The 16463-nt window shown below is 46.5% G+C and overlaps 1 protein-coding gene across 1 annotated transcript in view; it reads left to right on the plus strand.

The window, feature by feature from the left end:
* Window positions 1–3024: 3024 nt before the first annotated feature.
* The window catches only part of INSRR (insulin receptor related receptor), a 92208-nt gene continuing 78769 nt past the window's right edge, over window positions 3025–16463 (plus strand). The window contains exon 1 of the mRNA XM_030187985.1: window positions 3025–3428. Within this exon, the coding sequence (XP_030043845.1) occupies window positions 3329–3428 (100 nt within the window). The 5' untranslated portion in view covers window positions 3025–3328. The remainder of the gene's footprint in view (window positions 3429–16463) is intronic.

Raw genomic sequence — 16463 nt, forward strand, 5'->3', positions numbered from 1 at the left:
CAAGGAATGATCATTATAGCACCGATGAGCTCATTGTAACACATTACTTTGTGCAAATGTTGCCAGCCCCTAAGCTTTGTGCATCAGACCCTAAGTTCTTTACCTATGTAACTACAAATTAAGACCAATTAATGCCAATTAGCACTCATTTAACAATTGGAAACCAGGCACTTTCCTGTAACCTGCATACACAATGGGCACACAAGCTTATTGAATGAGGGGACATGTGTGTAAAGACAGTGGGGACAGATGGTGGGGGAGGGTGGGAGGGAGAAACACCCACTACTTTTGCTATGGGACTCTTGTGGGTCCTGCTGTGCTTTTCTTAAGCTGCGGCTCCTCCAGGACATCCCTCCTGCTGCCTACGGTGCCCCTCTTCTTTAGCTAAGAAAGTAAACCAAGCTTTATAGTTTATTAGGAGCCCCTGAACTTCAGAAGCATTACATTCCCATGGTGGTGGTGGTGGGGGTCTCGATAATGTCTGATTTCCCCTATTTTTCCTTAATACAGGATGTTCTGGGGCCTTGCTTAGCAGAGTTAAGTTGTGCCACCTCTCTGGGGGGTAGATGCACTAAGGTCCTCGGAAGAGCCGTTCCCTTACCGATTCCATAGCGAATCGGTAGGGAACGGCCATGCATCAAGAAAATGGCTCACTTGCATTTTCCGATCTGACGAAGAAGGGCAACCTTCGAAAGCTAATCAAGAAATGTATTAAGTTATGTCCAATAAAAAAGGTATCATCTTATTTTCTTTTCCATGTTTTATTTTCTATTCCCTCGGAAACCAGTCGGCTGGTCGAGCATGCACAGAGCAGGCAAGCGTTATGCTGGCTGCTTTGCGCATGCCAAAGATGTCCAAAAAGGATGTCCCTGACGAGCACTTGTCGGAGCCGTGGGCAGGAGTGCAAGCTGCAGCCGCCGGTACAGCCAGTGATCCCTGCCACCCCACTCTCGGAAGAAAGGGGTGGATTGCGGCTGACCGTGCAGACCCTCCTCCCCGGGAACGCGTGGCTCAGGGGGCGATGGGGGGTGAAAGTTGTTCCAAATGACCACCGCTAGCATCGGGACGTGGGAGGACATCCAAAAAAACCTATTTGGACGTCCCTTTCGATTATGCCTCTCCAGGTCTCTCTCAGCCAATCACAGCGCCTTTAGCTGACACCGGTGACAGCTAAACGCGCTGTGACTGGCTGAGAGAGAGACCTGGAGGAGGGGCATAATCGAAAGAGACGTCCAAATAGTTTTTTGATTTGGATGTCCTCGCAGAAGAACATCCATCTGGGGAAAAACGTTGAAGTGCTCGTCAGGGCCGTCCTTTTTTTTTTTAATGTTTCAGTGAAGGACGTCCATGTTAGCTACTTTAGAAGGACGGCCCTGATGAGCACGTGGATGGGCAATGCAGGACGTCCATAAATGACGTCCCTGACGAGCATTCGGACGTTTTTTCCCCGATTTTTGTTTGTGGGTTACATTTATAGAAGTTTTGAAATCCCGCGCAGTCCCAACAAGAGGTACAGACCTCCCATTAGATTTTCCATGGTTAGGCAATCGGAAAACGGTAGTGCATCTCATTACAATACGATTTCTAAACGTTATAATACTATTTTGCTCATCTGCATTCCGCTTTCGTTAGCTGCTACCGTGATCGGAAAATGGCTCGGAGAAGCATTTAGTGCATGCAACGGTTTACTACTTGCTCGTTAATGGCTCGTTTAGTGCATCTGGCCCTGGGACTATTCACAGTGCGGGGATTTATGTGAAAAGCACATTTTTGAAACCCAAAGGTCAGAGGACTTATTCCTACTTGCCCTGATCGAATTCACAGCCCTTTCAATACCACTTCTGTCCAAACTGCCGCAAGACGTACACTGGTCTACACACGGCCCCATAATTGCACAGTCTGTGCCCTGAAAATGGCAAGGACGAATCAAGGTCAGGTATACATATAAGGTATCACATATAATGAGTTTATCTTGTTGGGTAGACTGGATGGACCATACAGGTCTTTATCTACCTATGAGGAAAGGCTAAAGCGGCTAGGGCTCTTCAGCTTGGAGAAAAGGCGGCTGAGGGAAGATATGATGGAGGTCTACGAGTGGAGTTGAACGGGCAGATGTGAAGCGTCTGTTCACGCTTTCCAAAAATACTAGGACTAGGGGGCATGCGATGAAGCTACAATGTAGTCAATTTAAAACGAATCGGAGAAATTTTTTCTTCACTCAACATGTAATTAAACTCTGGAATTCGTTGCTAGAGAATGCAGTAAAGGTGGTTAGCTTAGCGGAGTTTAAAAAAAGGTTTGGATGGCTTCCTAAAGGAAAAGTCCATAGACCGTTATTAAATGGACTTGGGGAAAATCCACTCTTTCTGGGATAAGCAGTATAAAATGTTTTGTACTTTTTTGGGGATCTTGCCAGGTATTTGTCATCTGGGTTGGCCACTGTTGGAAACAGGATGCTGGGCTTGACCTTTGGTCTTTCCCAGTATGGCAATACTTATGTACTTAATATCTATGTTACCGGCCCTGCCTAAGAGACAGTCCCTGCTTCCTAGCGCTTACATCTACTCCAGACAAACATACAGCTGTGATCTCCCTGTCCTACTAAACGAATGTAGATTGGAAGAAGTCGGGATGGGTGTCTCTGGAACAGTTTCAAGACGAGTTTTCTGCAGGAGACTAACGCTCACGTTTGACAGCAGCACCCGTCTGATTCATTTGGGCTTTTCCACGTATTTCTCCCAAAACAGAGATGACTCGAGCCAAATACTGATGTCTCAGGTTAGTTTGCAGTGTAAATATTTTTGAATTACAAAGACAAAACAAGACACAGAGAGAGAGAGGGGGAGGAGCCAGACTCAGCTACAGCACCAGTCTACCACAGGGAAGGGCGGGGCCTGAAGCCATGGGCGGTGGATCCCTTTACCTGAACTAAGGCCGCCTCATTAGCATCCGTAGCTCCGCCTTCCCCTGCTCAGGTGTGCAGCTTTCCAGCAGCTCAGCTGTCTCATTTCTGTCCGCCGTTTGGCAGAGGCTGGGGGCTAAGGGAAAATGTTAGAGCAAGACATTTTTTTAATGGATGATTAGTAGGATCTGGCTTGGGGGGGAGACGGAGAAAAGTCATAAAAGCATCTCTTAAAAAAGTTGTAAAGAAAGTGGATGAAAGAGTTGAGAGGTGGCAGCTGGGGTGATCACTTGCCAGACCCTGGATTCCCTGTGGGACCCAACTAAAATTTAGAAATACAACTGTGCGTGGCAATTTTGATTTGGGCCTGTGCGAGAAGACTGCCGGTTTGCTTTGGAAAGGGGGCAGCTTTCCTGTGCATGGACCATGGGGGTGAAAGAGAAGCTGCTGTTGACCCTCTTGCTGGTTTACAAGAGATGCATCGTGCTGTTCGTCATCATTGCCATTGGACGAGCTACTGCGGACAGTAAGTTTTGCAATCCCCCAAATGCATATTATCACTGTTATTTTAACATCTCCCATAGCTCATAATCAGCAACAACAACAAAAATCTTCGGCTTCCTTTCAGTGGGCGGTTTAAAGATGCAGAAAGAGCCATGATGCCTTCTGCCACCTACTTATTACAGCTAGATTGAGGCGTGACGTCATCTCTTTTCCCCTCCACGTGTTCTGAAATTTCTCTTGCAAATTGCACCCAACTCCAGAACCCGCTTAGTGAATTTTCCAAGTTTAGAGACTGCCTGATCCTCTTTTGCCTCCCATAGAGTCAGGCATTGCTTCACCTGTGTCCTAAACATTTCCCAACCCTTGGATTCAAAATCTGGCTATCCCAAAAGTCAGTTATTCATTTTTAAGATCTAGTTGTCAAAGTACTGCATTTCTGATCAGATGGAATCAAGCTGGCCTCTACAATTTATTCAAATTCCTCTATGGCAATTGAGGTGGTTTCTTGAGATAATTAATATTTTTCAAGTCTTTCTAAATCCTCAAACTTCTTTATTAATCCAGTTTCTATATGATTCTCTTTGAGGTTGTTTAAAAAACAACAACTGTGTGTCTGTCTCCCCTCTTTCTGTGCTAGAGATCACTTCCTACCCCCACCCTCCCTTTTTATGCTAGTTAAATACAATTTGACTGTTTACAATTGTTGTTACTGAATTTGCGACTTCAACCGGTTATTCTCAGGAAATAGAGGCCGACAGAAAAGGACACGGAACCAGCCCCAAATTCATTTTCTGCCTGGTTTCGGCTTTGGCCGAAAGGTTCTTTTAATTTTCGGCCAGTGTTTTTCAGTGGAAGTGGAAAATTTGTGCTTTGTCCCGTTTGTCTCCTCCTCTCTGGCTGAACAGGAATTGCCCTTCCTTCCAGATCCCCCCGTCCCCCACAAATGCCTCATCTGTAAGCCCCCCCTGGGTCTGTCTTACAATCCCTGATGGTCTAGAGCTTGGGGCCAGAGCTGTAACCAGTTACTCCTTCCCATTCCAGCTCTGCTCTCAAAATGGCTGCCGCGACTGGGGCATCACTTCTGCGCTGACTATACCACTAGACCACCAAGGATTGTAAGGCTATTCTTTGTACTTTTTTTGTACTGTGATTCAAATAATGCAGTTCTAATCTTGTGCAACTAGACTGCTTCATATAATTATTTATGACATTTATAGCGTGCATTAGCCTGAGTAGAACTTGGGTTCAATGTGGCTTACATAACAATTAGAAAAGCGTAGAAATGTTCAAAATATAGTAACAGAACGTAAAAAACATCATATCATGTCAGACCCAGCAAAATTTGAGTTCGGAGCAGATGTAATTAAATACTTAGGGCCTTTTTTATTAAGGTCTGTTAGTGTTTTTAGCACATGCTAACACTAGAGACACCCATGTATTCCTATGAGTGTCTCTAACGTTAACCCACACTCATTTTGAGTGTACGCTAAAAATTGATAGCGTTCCTATAGCACGGCTTAGTAAACAGGGCCCTTAGTCAGCCACTATAAAAGCACCGTGATAGTTAGTTAATTTTCATTAGTTGCGGCCCATGGGCGTGGAGGTAAAATACTGGCTTTCATTATTTAAATTATTATATTCTGGCCTGGATGCTGTGGGTTTAGCAGAGAGATGCAGACTGCAAGCTCTGATAATCGCCAGCGGCCCTCACCGGTTCACATTCACAGAACCAAACTTGAATTTTTGGCGTTGGCTGCAGTTTTGGATTCAGCCAAAAGCGCTCAGACAGTTTCAGTAGCCTCGTAATTTTCATTTTTCATATTGTAGAGAATAAAAAGATAAGATTTGCCACACTTGAGTAACTTTCAGAAGCTGGTACAGCCCAGTATTGTGTTTGTGGAAGGGTTCAGTAGAAAGCGGATAATTACACAAAGCAGTGATGGTTTGTAAAGTGCTTTTTACATCCAGAAAACAGCTGCTATGAAATGGCATTGTTTATCGTTTATTAATTTGATATACTGACTCTTTCGTACACGAGTCGAGGCGGTTTACATAAAAATTCTAAAATTTAACATAAAAACTTAGTAAAATACTTATAAAAAGAACACCAATTTTGATAGGGCAGAACAATACACACGTCGGACATCATCCAGTGATCGTTCATTTCAAGATAAGCATATACATTCAGGGCTGCCACAGGGGGGGGGGGGGGGGGGGGGAGAAAGGAGGGCCTGGCGCCCATGATTGAAAGAGACTGCTCTGCCGGCCACAAGTCCTTCTTCCTGCCGTGTCCTGACTATGTGGAAACAGGAAGTTACTTCACAGGAGGCGGGACATGGCAAGAAAAAGGACCTATAGTCAGCAGAGCGCTCTCGTTCGTTGCTGCGGGAGGGCGGTGGTGGGGCCCTGAAGATTGTCTGCCCCGGGCCCAGCTTTGTCTTTCGATGGCCCTGTGTACATTAGGTAACATCAGGAGGTTATTCACACACAGACAACCACTCACTGCCCCACCTCCTGCGTTCCAGCTGCAGGATCAACGGTTACTAAAGGCCTCGTGAAGCACTTAATTTTTCAGGGCCATTCGGAAGGATGTCTATTAATTTATTTGTTGCATTTGTATCCCAAATTTTCCCACCTATTTGCAGGCCCATTGTGAGCTATGGTTTGTTTGTGTAGCAGGATTCAGGCATTTAAGTTGGGTCCGTAGGATATGCCTTTTTGAACAGGTTGCTTTTTAGTGATTTCCGGAAGTTTAGGTGGTCACAGTGCTGTAGCGAGGGCGGCTGACACCCGGGGCGGGCCGCCGCTGTGCACCCCCCCCCCCGAGTGCAGCACTGCGCCCCCCCTTGGCACGCACCCTCCCCCCGGAGCGCATTCTTACATTGAATTAGGAAGCGAGGGGCGGGCGAGAGGGCCGATCCGCCCCCGAGTGCACGTCGTCACTGGGAGCTGTGTCGGCTCCGCTGATTCCCTGCTCTCTCTGCCCCAGAACAGGAAGTAACCTGTTCCGGGGCAGAGGGCAGGGAACCAGCGGAGCCGACACCCCCCCAGCGGCGTGCACCCGGGGCGGACCGCCCCACCGCCCCCCCTTTCCTACGCCACTGGGTGGTCATATGTGGTTTTCACGGCTTTTGGTAGTGCGCTCCACAGTTCTGTGCTTATGTAGGAAAAGCTGGTTGCATAAGTTGATTTGCATTTGAGTCCTTTGCAGCTCGGGTAGTGGAGATTTAAGTACGTTCTTGTCGATCTGATTGTGTTTCTGGTTGGTAGGTCTGTGAGATCTGTCATGTATCCCGGGCCACGTATATGACTTGTCTAATCTAAGGTGTAGATTTCTGTTACAGCAGCATGCGCAGCTTTACGTGTGCCGTGTGTAGTTCGAGCGCAGCAGGAGTGGCGTTGCAAGGTCCGTGCATACCCCCTAGAGGGGCTGGTGCAGAAACCATGTGTTACAGCCAGGCGCTAACACTTAGCCCGAGGCTTCCTAACGCAAGAGCAACGCAGTAACCGAATGATATGCCAATCGTCCTTACGTAAAAACATGGGCACGCAGACCAGGCACATGTGCGCACGGGTCTGCAGTAGCGTCAGCTCTGTCGTGCACTCAAATTGCATCTGGAGTTTTACGTGCACAAGTGCTGGAACTGCGTAACGTTTGCAATACCAACATTTATGGATGGGATAGTATTCCAGCGCATGCGCAGATGGGTCTGCCTGTAACTGCAGGTGCCGATTCAGTTTTTTTTATTTGTAAAAGTGTGCGCAGATCCCAGAGTCCGGTACATGTGCTCTTTAAATCGGCACGCCTGCCATGTGGTCTACAAAAAAAATGGCGGATCATTACGCTCACAGTAAAGTGAAGAAACGGACATGAAATCCTTACTCAGGCTCCTGCTAAACTTTACGCCTCCTCAGACCTGGCGTTAAAGGCCCAGCGTCTCGAGCTCAGCCTTTTTAGGGGCCCTTTTACTAAGCTACGGTAAAAAGGGCCCTGTGCTACCGGCAGGAGCCGTTTTTGTCGCATGCTGAGGCCCTTTTTACCGCAGCAGGTAAAAAAGGATGAAAAAAGACATGGCCGCGTGGTAAGATTGCTGTTACCGCATGGCCATGCCCGGGGGTGGGGGGGAGGGGAGCACTTACCGCCACCCAGTGAGGTGGCGGTAAGGGCTCCCATGCTAGGTTTAGCGGTAACCGGGTAGCGCACGGCGCTGCCTGATTACTGCCAGGTAACCCCCCCTGCGGAAATACGTTTTTGGAATATTTCTGCTGGCGCTGAAAGTGCTGGGGGTGAGCCGGTGGTAGCTCCAGACTGGCGTGCTCTAAGCCCGCGGTGGGCTTACTGCCGCTTAGTTAAAAGGACCCCTTGGTCATTTGTGCGTTTCTCTGCATGTGCGCTGTATAGCGAACAGCCTCATTACCATGGATTTTAACATGTTGCGTTGCTGGTGTGTGAGCTTGTGCACAAAGCCCGAAAAAGCCGAGCTAACGGGTACGCGAAGCCTACTGCCCTTGTCAGCATGGGCTCCAGAGTATAGGCAGAAAGATACATCGGCCTTAGAGAGGGTGTAACTTGACGTAGGTCTGTTGTGTGCACTATTGGGGATTATTCTGGGAGCACATTTTACAAAGGCAACATACAGGCAAACGTCGCTCACATAAAGTAGCTGGATTTTTCAAATTTTTTTTGTATAGGCAGCTTGTTATGAAATTATTCTTCCACATTTCTCTAAGGTAGAGAGCATGTGGAAGGTGGTCCATCTCTTGAGATTTAGGCGCAGTATAGAGACTACTGCAATGGGAACTATGCGGGATGTAAAGAACAAACCTTATAGAAACTTCAGACCACTCAAAACGTGGCAGCTAGGCTTATCTTCGGAAAAACGCAATTTGAGAGTGCAAAACCCCTCCGCGAAAAACTACACTGGCTCCCAATCAAAGAACGCATTGCTTTCAAAATCTGCACTCTGGTTCACAAAATCACCTACGGTGAAGCCCCGGGATACATGACAGACTTGATCGACCTACCAACTAGAAACACATCCGAATCAACTTCACTCGTAAGGTAGTGGTGTACAGTTGGGGGTAGTGGGTTTTGGGGGGGCTCAGCAGACATGATAAGGGAGCAATGGTGAGGTGTGTACCTGGGTGCATTTTATAAAGTCCACTGCATTGCCCCCTAGGGTGCCCTATTGCTTTCCTGGGATGTCTGGGGGACCAGTCTACTGAAAATGCTGGCTCCTCCTACATCCGAATGACTTGATTTTGTGCGTTTTGCACTTGGACGTTTTTTGTTTGAAAATGGACCAAAAAACAAAACGTCCAAATCGCAAAACCTTGTTGAAAACAGTATTTTGGAAAACAAAAGATAGACGTTTTTCTTTTTGGAAAATGACCTTCTTTCCTATTCAGATTTTGGACATCATATCGAAAATGCCCCTCCACGTGAATATGCATGAGATTAATTTGCATATACCACCTCCACTGTGGGTATCCTGAAAACCGAACTGGCCGCGTGTGTCCTGAGGACTCGGTTGAGAATCCCTGCATTAGACCAAGGCAAGAGCTACTCAAAGATGATTAACATGCAGGAGCTTCCGAGATCACGTAGCCCCTTCTTGATATATAAACATACGAGAAGGTTCAGGCCCAAAGGAAGAAATCGTACAGCTCTGAAAACCTCAGCAAATCACCTGCAAACAATTTTTTTTTCTAAATGAAGACTCACTTTTGTGTTTGACAAGTTCTATGGCATGTTTTCATTCCTGGAAATGCACGTAGACCCTGGGGGATGTTGTCAGTCATGGTGACTTAGAGGTTCTCCCTCATAGAGAACTGGAATTATGTTACAACAAGTTCTGTGGACAAAACATGAGATTTTGATTTAGCTACGGAGAGCTGGAACTGGTTTCTTCTGCTGCGTCTGCTCCCTTCCACCTTTTGTCCACCATCAACCTTGGCCATTCGGTGGCTTGTTAAAATCAGGATTGTGCTGGGCTTGACCTATGACCCAGCCCAGATCCGAGACAGTACATGGCATTGAGGAGTCACCTAATGGTTAGAACAGCAGCTGAGAACTAGGAAAGCCAGGGTTCAAATCATAGTAACAGTAAATGACGGCAGATAAAGATGCGTACGGTCCATCCAATCTGCCCAACAAGATACATTCCTTTTACATGGTATATGGTACTTTATACCTGAGTTTGATTTGTCCTTGCCATTCTCAAGGTCTGCCCAGCACTGTTCTTGTACTAAGTTCTGACGCTAATGTCGAAACCCCTTAAAATTTACACTCAAGCCCATCCCTATCTATTCAGTCACGATCAGGGCGTAGACCGTAGAAGTCTGCCCAGCATTGTTTTTGTACTAAAAGTTCTGAAGATTCTGGAATCCTAAAGAGTTGCAAGATTCCGGAATCCCAATTAGTAGCAACATTCCATGTAGAACCCCAAAGAGTAACAGAGTAAATGACGGCAAATAAAGACCTGTACGGTCCATCCAGTCTGCCCAACAAGATAAACTCATTTTACATGGTATGTGATGCTTTATACCCGAGTTTGATTTGTCCTTGCCATTCTCAGGGTCTGCCCAGCACTGTTCTTGTACTAAGTTCTGACGCTAATGTCGAAGCCCCTTAAAATTTACACTCAAGCCCATCCCTATCTATTCAGTCATGATCAGGGCATAGACCGTAGAAAGTCTGCCCAGCACTGGTTTTGCTTCCCAAATGCCGATGTTGCCACCCAATCTCCGCTAAGATTCCGTGGATCCATTCCTTCTAAACAGGATTCCTTTGTGTTTATCCCACGCATGTTTGAATTCCATTACCGTTTTCATCTCCACCACCTCCCGCAGGAGGGCAGTCCACTGCTTCTCCTTATAATCTGGGGCATGTCCCTTAACACTCTGTTGTCTCGGGTACAAACTTAGATTGTGAGCCCTCCAGGGACAGAAAAATACCTAAATGCACATCATTTCCATGGGATTCTATCAAGCGGTGGTAAGGGTGGCCCACAGTGGCATCAGTGCATGGGGTTGTTGTGTGCCGATACCATCTTTTATCGCAGCAGGTAAAAGGGCATTTTTCCCAATAGAGCCAGTGAACGGCCATGCACTACTTAAAAATTTGGCACGTGGCCATTTACTGCCAGAGCCCTACAGTAATCGCGCCGTGTGGGGCGCTACCCGGTTACCACCAGGCATGCTTAATCCCCGCCCATTGGCGCTAGAAAAGAAAATCTATTTTCTTGTACTGGAACTACCACCAGAATCCTAGGAGAGCATGGCGGTAGGACCGATTCGCCGCACGCTATCACTAGTCGGTAAAAGGGAACCCTAAGTGTACCATAATTTAATTATCATTTCAGGATGTGAGCACAGATGTTGAAGGATGCCAGCAAAACTTTATCAACCCTCGGTTTCCTGTTGCAACAAAAAATTCAGCATTAAGTACATAAGCCTTGCCATACTGGGACAGACTGAAGGTCCATCAAGCCTAGTGTCCTGTTTCCAATAGTGGCCAATCCAGGTCACAAGTACCTGGCAAGATCCCAAAACAGTACTATACATTTTATGCTGCTTATCCCAGAAATAAGCAGTGGATTTTCCCCAAATCTATTTTAATAACGGCCTTATGGACTCTTCTTTTAGGAAGCTATCTAAACCTTGTTTAAACCCCGCTAAGCTAACTGCTTTTACCACATTCTCTGGCAACAAATTCCAGCGTTTAATTATGTGTTGAGTGAAGAAATGCGCCTGAAAATCTGTGGTGTTTGTCACAGGCAGCAGAAGGGGCTGTGGTCTTACCAATTTTTTTTTTTTTGCTCCACCCGGCATTAGCAGCCAGGGAAGTGGGGGTGCGGCAGGCACAGAGCTTGATTTTCTTTGGTCCTTCCAAGCGTAAAGCTGTTCTGCTGCCCCTGTGCTTGTGGAGCATATTTGCATAATTTTTGCATTTCTATTTCATTTATACAAATAGTAATTTTCCTACAATATTTGTATTCAGATCTATATATTTTTGGAGGTGGAAGAAAGGATCCTTAGAAGCCCTTTGACTGCAACGTGTGACATATTTTAACACCGGATTTTCTCACAGAAATTTTAACGTGGCCCTAGAATGTCTTCTTTTTTTAAAATTTTTGAAGGTCCTGAGCTAATATTTCCATTAGCGGGTGAGGCTTGTAAAAATAATAACGCGGCTGAATTTAGGGTGTGGTTCTGTATATGGCACCTGGAAAATCTGCGCGGAAATCATTTTCGCCTAAGTGTATTCTATAAGATTTAGGCGCGGTATGGAATACACTTAGTTGATACCCCAGTGTCTAAAACTACGTGCATTCATGTACACCAACGAAAATATGGCGTAAATCCCTGCGCATAGATTTACGCAGGTTGGCCCATATTCTACAACAACGTGCGTAAATTTGGGAACGCCCTTTTCCCCACCTGCAACCGCTCCCCTTTTTGGATGCGCGCATTAGAATTTAGGCGCAGTGAGTTACAGCATGCGCTTAGCGAGTTATGCGTGTAAATTCTAATTGCCAATTAGTGCTCATTATTGCTCGTTAGTGCAGTGAACAGTGATTGGCTTAAGCCAATTATCTTGCGCGCATTGTTATGGAACATGCTTAGATTTAGGCGCGATACATAGAATCCGGCAGTTACTGCTTCCAAAAAGGGAACACTCACTTCAGAAGGTGCTAAATCTCTCGTGTTAAATCTGTATTATACAGTTAGCATTGTCTAATTTGAATGCACTAGCTGGATAAGCCTTCCATGCCCGTTCATTGCCCACAACAGAATCTTCCCGAAAAAAAAGCCTGTGATTAACGCACTGACAGGCAAACCGCCCAAAACACGGCAGCCAGACTCATTTTTGGTAAATCACGATTCGAAAGCGCAACACCACTCTGTGAAAGACTCCATTGGCTCCCTATCAAAGAACGAATAAACTTCAAAGTCCACACACTGATCCACAAGATCCTCCACGGAGAATCTCCAAGTTACATGACCAATCTGATCGACCTTCCAACCAGGAACGTATCCAAATCTTCTCGAACATATCTCAACCTTCACCTTCCCACCTGCAAAGGTCTTAAATACAAAACCTACTACGCATCCAACTTCTCCGTTATAGGCAGCCAACTCTGGAACGGCATACCAAGATCCATCCTAACAACCAGCGAACACCTACCCTTCCGAAAGCTGTTGAAAACTTACCTCTTCAAACAAGCCTACCCAAACGACCCAACTTAATTTACGACCCCAATCCACACCACTAACACTAACCATGCCTAAATCCTTCCCCCCACATCTCTACCTCTTGTCCTTCTCTATACAATTGTATTAGCTCTTTGATACTTTGTACCCATACATTGTATTACCTCTTTGATACTTTGTACCCATACATTGTATAACCTCTTGATACTTTGTACCTATACATTGGTGTACCCATACATTGTGTTATCTCTGTGATACTTTGTACCCATACATTGTATTACCTCTTGATACTTTGTACCCATACATTGTATTACCTCTTGATACTTTGTACCCATACATTGTATTACCTCTTTGATACTTTGTACCTATACATTGTGTTATCTCTGTGATACTTTGTACCCATACATTGTAAGCCGCACTGAACCTGCTATCGAGCGGGGTATAAATGCTACAAATAAATAAATTACCGCAAAATGCTTTTCCCCCCTGTGAAGCACACGCTAGCACTTGGTTTAGTAAAACAGCAATTTAGTGATTGGTGCTGGGGAGGAGGGCGATAGAAAAATTGGTTGAGGGGGTGGGGAGGAGGAGGATGAAGAGATTGCAGGGGGAGGGGCACAGGGATATGGAATGGAGGGAGCATCCGGGATGGGGAACAGGAGAACTGAGATGCAGAGGAAAGGGAAGACAGGCGGATAGGAGGGGAAAGTTTTAATCTCACTAGCTGCCACCCCAGAAGGATTCTCCCAACAGAGTGGGCTTCGCAGTTGGAAAGGGAGAGTGGTGGTGCCTCGGATGGGGAACCAGGATGCACCATATGCTTCGAACCTCATCAATGTGGCCCAGGGCAGTAGAAAAAGAAGGATGAGTGGAGGAGTGGCCTAGTGGTTAGGGTGGTGGACTTTGGTCCTGGGGAACTGAGGAACTGAGTTCAATTCCCACTTCAGGCACAGGCAGCTCCTTGTGACTCTGGGCAAGTCACTTAACCCTCCATTGCCCCAGGTACAAATAAGTACCTGTATACAATATGTAAGCCGCACTGAGCCTACCATGAGTGGGAAAGCGCGGGGTACAAATGTAACAAAAATAAAATAGATACTATTGGAGATTCTACATGGAATGTTGCTACTATTGGAGATTCTACATGGAATGTTGCTATTCCACTAGCAACATTCCATGTAGGAGGCTGCGCAGGCTTCTGTTTCTGTGAGTTTGACATCGGACGTCAGACTCACAGAAGCAGAAGCCTGCGCGGCCACATTGGTGATCTGCAAGGGCCGACTTCTACATGGAATGTTGGAATAGCAACATTCCATGTAGAATCTCAAATAGTAGCAACAGTGGAGGAGTGGCCTAGTGGTTAGGGTGGTGGACTCTGGTCCTGGGGAACTGAGGAACTGAGTTCGATTCCCACTTCAGGCACAGGCAGCTCCTTGTGACTCTGGGCAAGTCACTTAACCCTCCATTGCCCCATGTAAGCCGCATTGAGCCTGCCATGAGTGGGAAAGCGCAGGGTACAAATGTAACAAAAAAAAAAAAAGGCGAAACGCCACTGCTATCCTCCTCCGGCTACCAAGCCTCAGAAGCGTGCAGGAGAGGGAGAGCCAAAGAGGTGGCTTCACTCACTCTTCCAGCTTCGTTCGTACAGTCCCTTGGCCTTCTGTTGTGATTTCACTGGGAATTAGGGAATTTTGCATTCAGGGCTGGATTTTTCAACCCTACCGCAGCTGTGGAATTACAGAAGACTGGAGACATGGATCCGTTTTACATGCAGTATGCTTTTTAAGGCACACTAATGAATACACATCCATTAAATCTAGTAATTATAAGCCTGTATGAAAATGCCGAGGGCTTTAGTGTAATTGTATCTATGCTGGTGAGATGGCAGAGAGCAACTGGGGCTTCGAAAAAGGGGATAATGATGGACAGTTCAAGCAAAAACTTAGAGATAGAAATTTGTTTTTTTTAGAATTTCTTCCCTCGTCCCCAATGCAAGTGGGTGCCCAGTTCCACCCTATTGTCATCAATGTGGAGGGTGGGGTACGAGGGAGCTGGAGAAGGAAGTGAAGTGGAGATTGATTAGGATTCTGGCTCACTCCAAGGCAGCTGCTGGACGCACACCAGCTAGAGGAAGCTTTCCAGATGGAAATTTTTGTTGTTGCAAGGGGTACAGAACAGTAAACAATAGATATTACTATATTAGTCTAAACACTGAATTTGTCAGGTGTACAAAATAGCTGTGAACTTGCCCCTCCTATTGTCTTCATTGTGTGTTCCTTTCAGCCACAAATAAATCATTTGATTTCCCAATGCCTGTAGCTAAACTTGAGTGTCCTAGGGGAAATTTCCATTAGCCTGAAGCTGCGGTGAGGAGCACAGGCAGCTGGGAGAGCTTTTTTTTATTTATTTATTTTTATTTTACTTGTTAAATAGTAACATAGTAGATGACAGCAGAAAAAGACCTGCATGGTCCACTCAGTCTGCCCAACAAGATAAACTCACATGTGCCATTTTTTGTGTATACCTTACCTTGATTTGTACCTGTCTTTTTCAGGGCACAGACCGTATAAGTCTGCCCAGCACTATCCCCGCCTCCCAACCACCAGCCCCGCCTCCCACCACTGGCTTTGGCACAGACCGTATAAGTCTGCCCAGCACTATCCCCGCCTCCCAACCACCAGCCCCGCCTGCCACCACCAGCTCTGGCACAGACCGTATAAGTCTGCCCAGCATTTTCCCCGACTCCCAACCACCAGCCCCGCCTCCCACCACTGGCTTTGGCACAGACCGTATAAGTCTGCCCAGCACTATCCCCGCCTCCCAACCACCAGCCCCGCCTCCTACCACTGGCTTTGGCACAGACCGTATAAGTCTGCCCAGCACTATCCCCGCCTCCCAACCACCAGCCCCGCCTCCTACCACTGGCTTTGGCACAGACCGTATAAGTCTGCCCAGCACTATCCCCGCCTCCCAACCACCAGCCCTGTATCCCACATTTTCCCACCTATTTGCAGGCTCAATGTGGCTTCCATAGTGCCGGAGAGGCGTTCGCCGACTCCGGTATGAACAAATACAAGGTGATGCTGTGGTAAAATAAAGTTCATGTGAAACAGACACAATTGGGAATCATAGAGCGGAAGAGTTATGTCCATTACGTGCTTTGGTTTCGTTGTGTTGCAGAGTTCAGACATTTAAGTTGGGTTGGTAGGGTACGCCTTTTTAAACAGGTTAGTTTTTAGTGATTTCCAGAAGCTTAGGTGGTCATACGTTGTTTTTCACGGCTTTTGGTAGTGCATTCCACAGTTGTGTGCTTACGTAGGAAAAACTGGATGCATATATTGATGTATATTTAAGTCCTTTGCAGCTTGGGTAGGGGAGATTTAGATATGTTCGTATTGATCCGGATGTGTTTCTGGTTGGTAGGTCTATTTTTATTTTTGTTACATTTGTCCCCTGCGCTTTCCCACTCATGGCAGGCTCAATGCGGCTTACATGGGGGCAATGGAGGGTTAAGTGACTTGCCCAGAGTCACAAGGAGCTGCCTGTGCCGGGAATCGAACTCAGTTCCTCAGGACCAAAGTCCACCACTCTAACCACTAGGCCACTCCTCCACTGTTGCTACTATTTGAGAGTCTACATGGAATGTTGCTATTCCAACATTCCATGTAGAAGTCGGCCCTTGCAGATCACCAATGTGGCCGCGCAGGCTTCTGCTTCTGTGAGTCTGACGTCCTGCAGGACGTCAGACTCACAGAAACAGAAGCCTGCGCAGCCTTCTACATGGAATGTTGCTAGTGGAATAGCAACATTCCATGTAGAATCTCCAATAGTAGCAACATTC

The sequence above is a fragment of the Microcaecilia unicolor genome, chromosome 14, assembly GCF_901765095.1.
Source record: "Microcaecilia unicolor chromosome 14, aMicUni1.1, whole genome shotgun sequence".
In the NCBI taxonomy this organism is placed as follows: domain Eukaryota; kingdom Metazoa; phylum Chordata; class Amphibia; order Gymnophiona; family Siphonopidae; genus Microcaecilia; species Microcaecilia unicolor.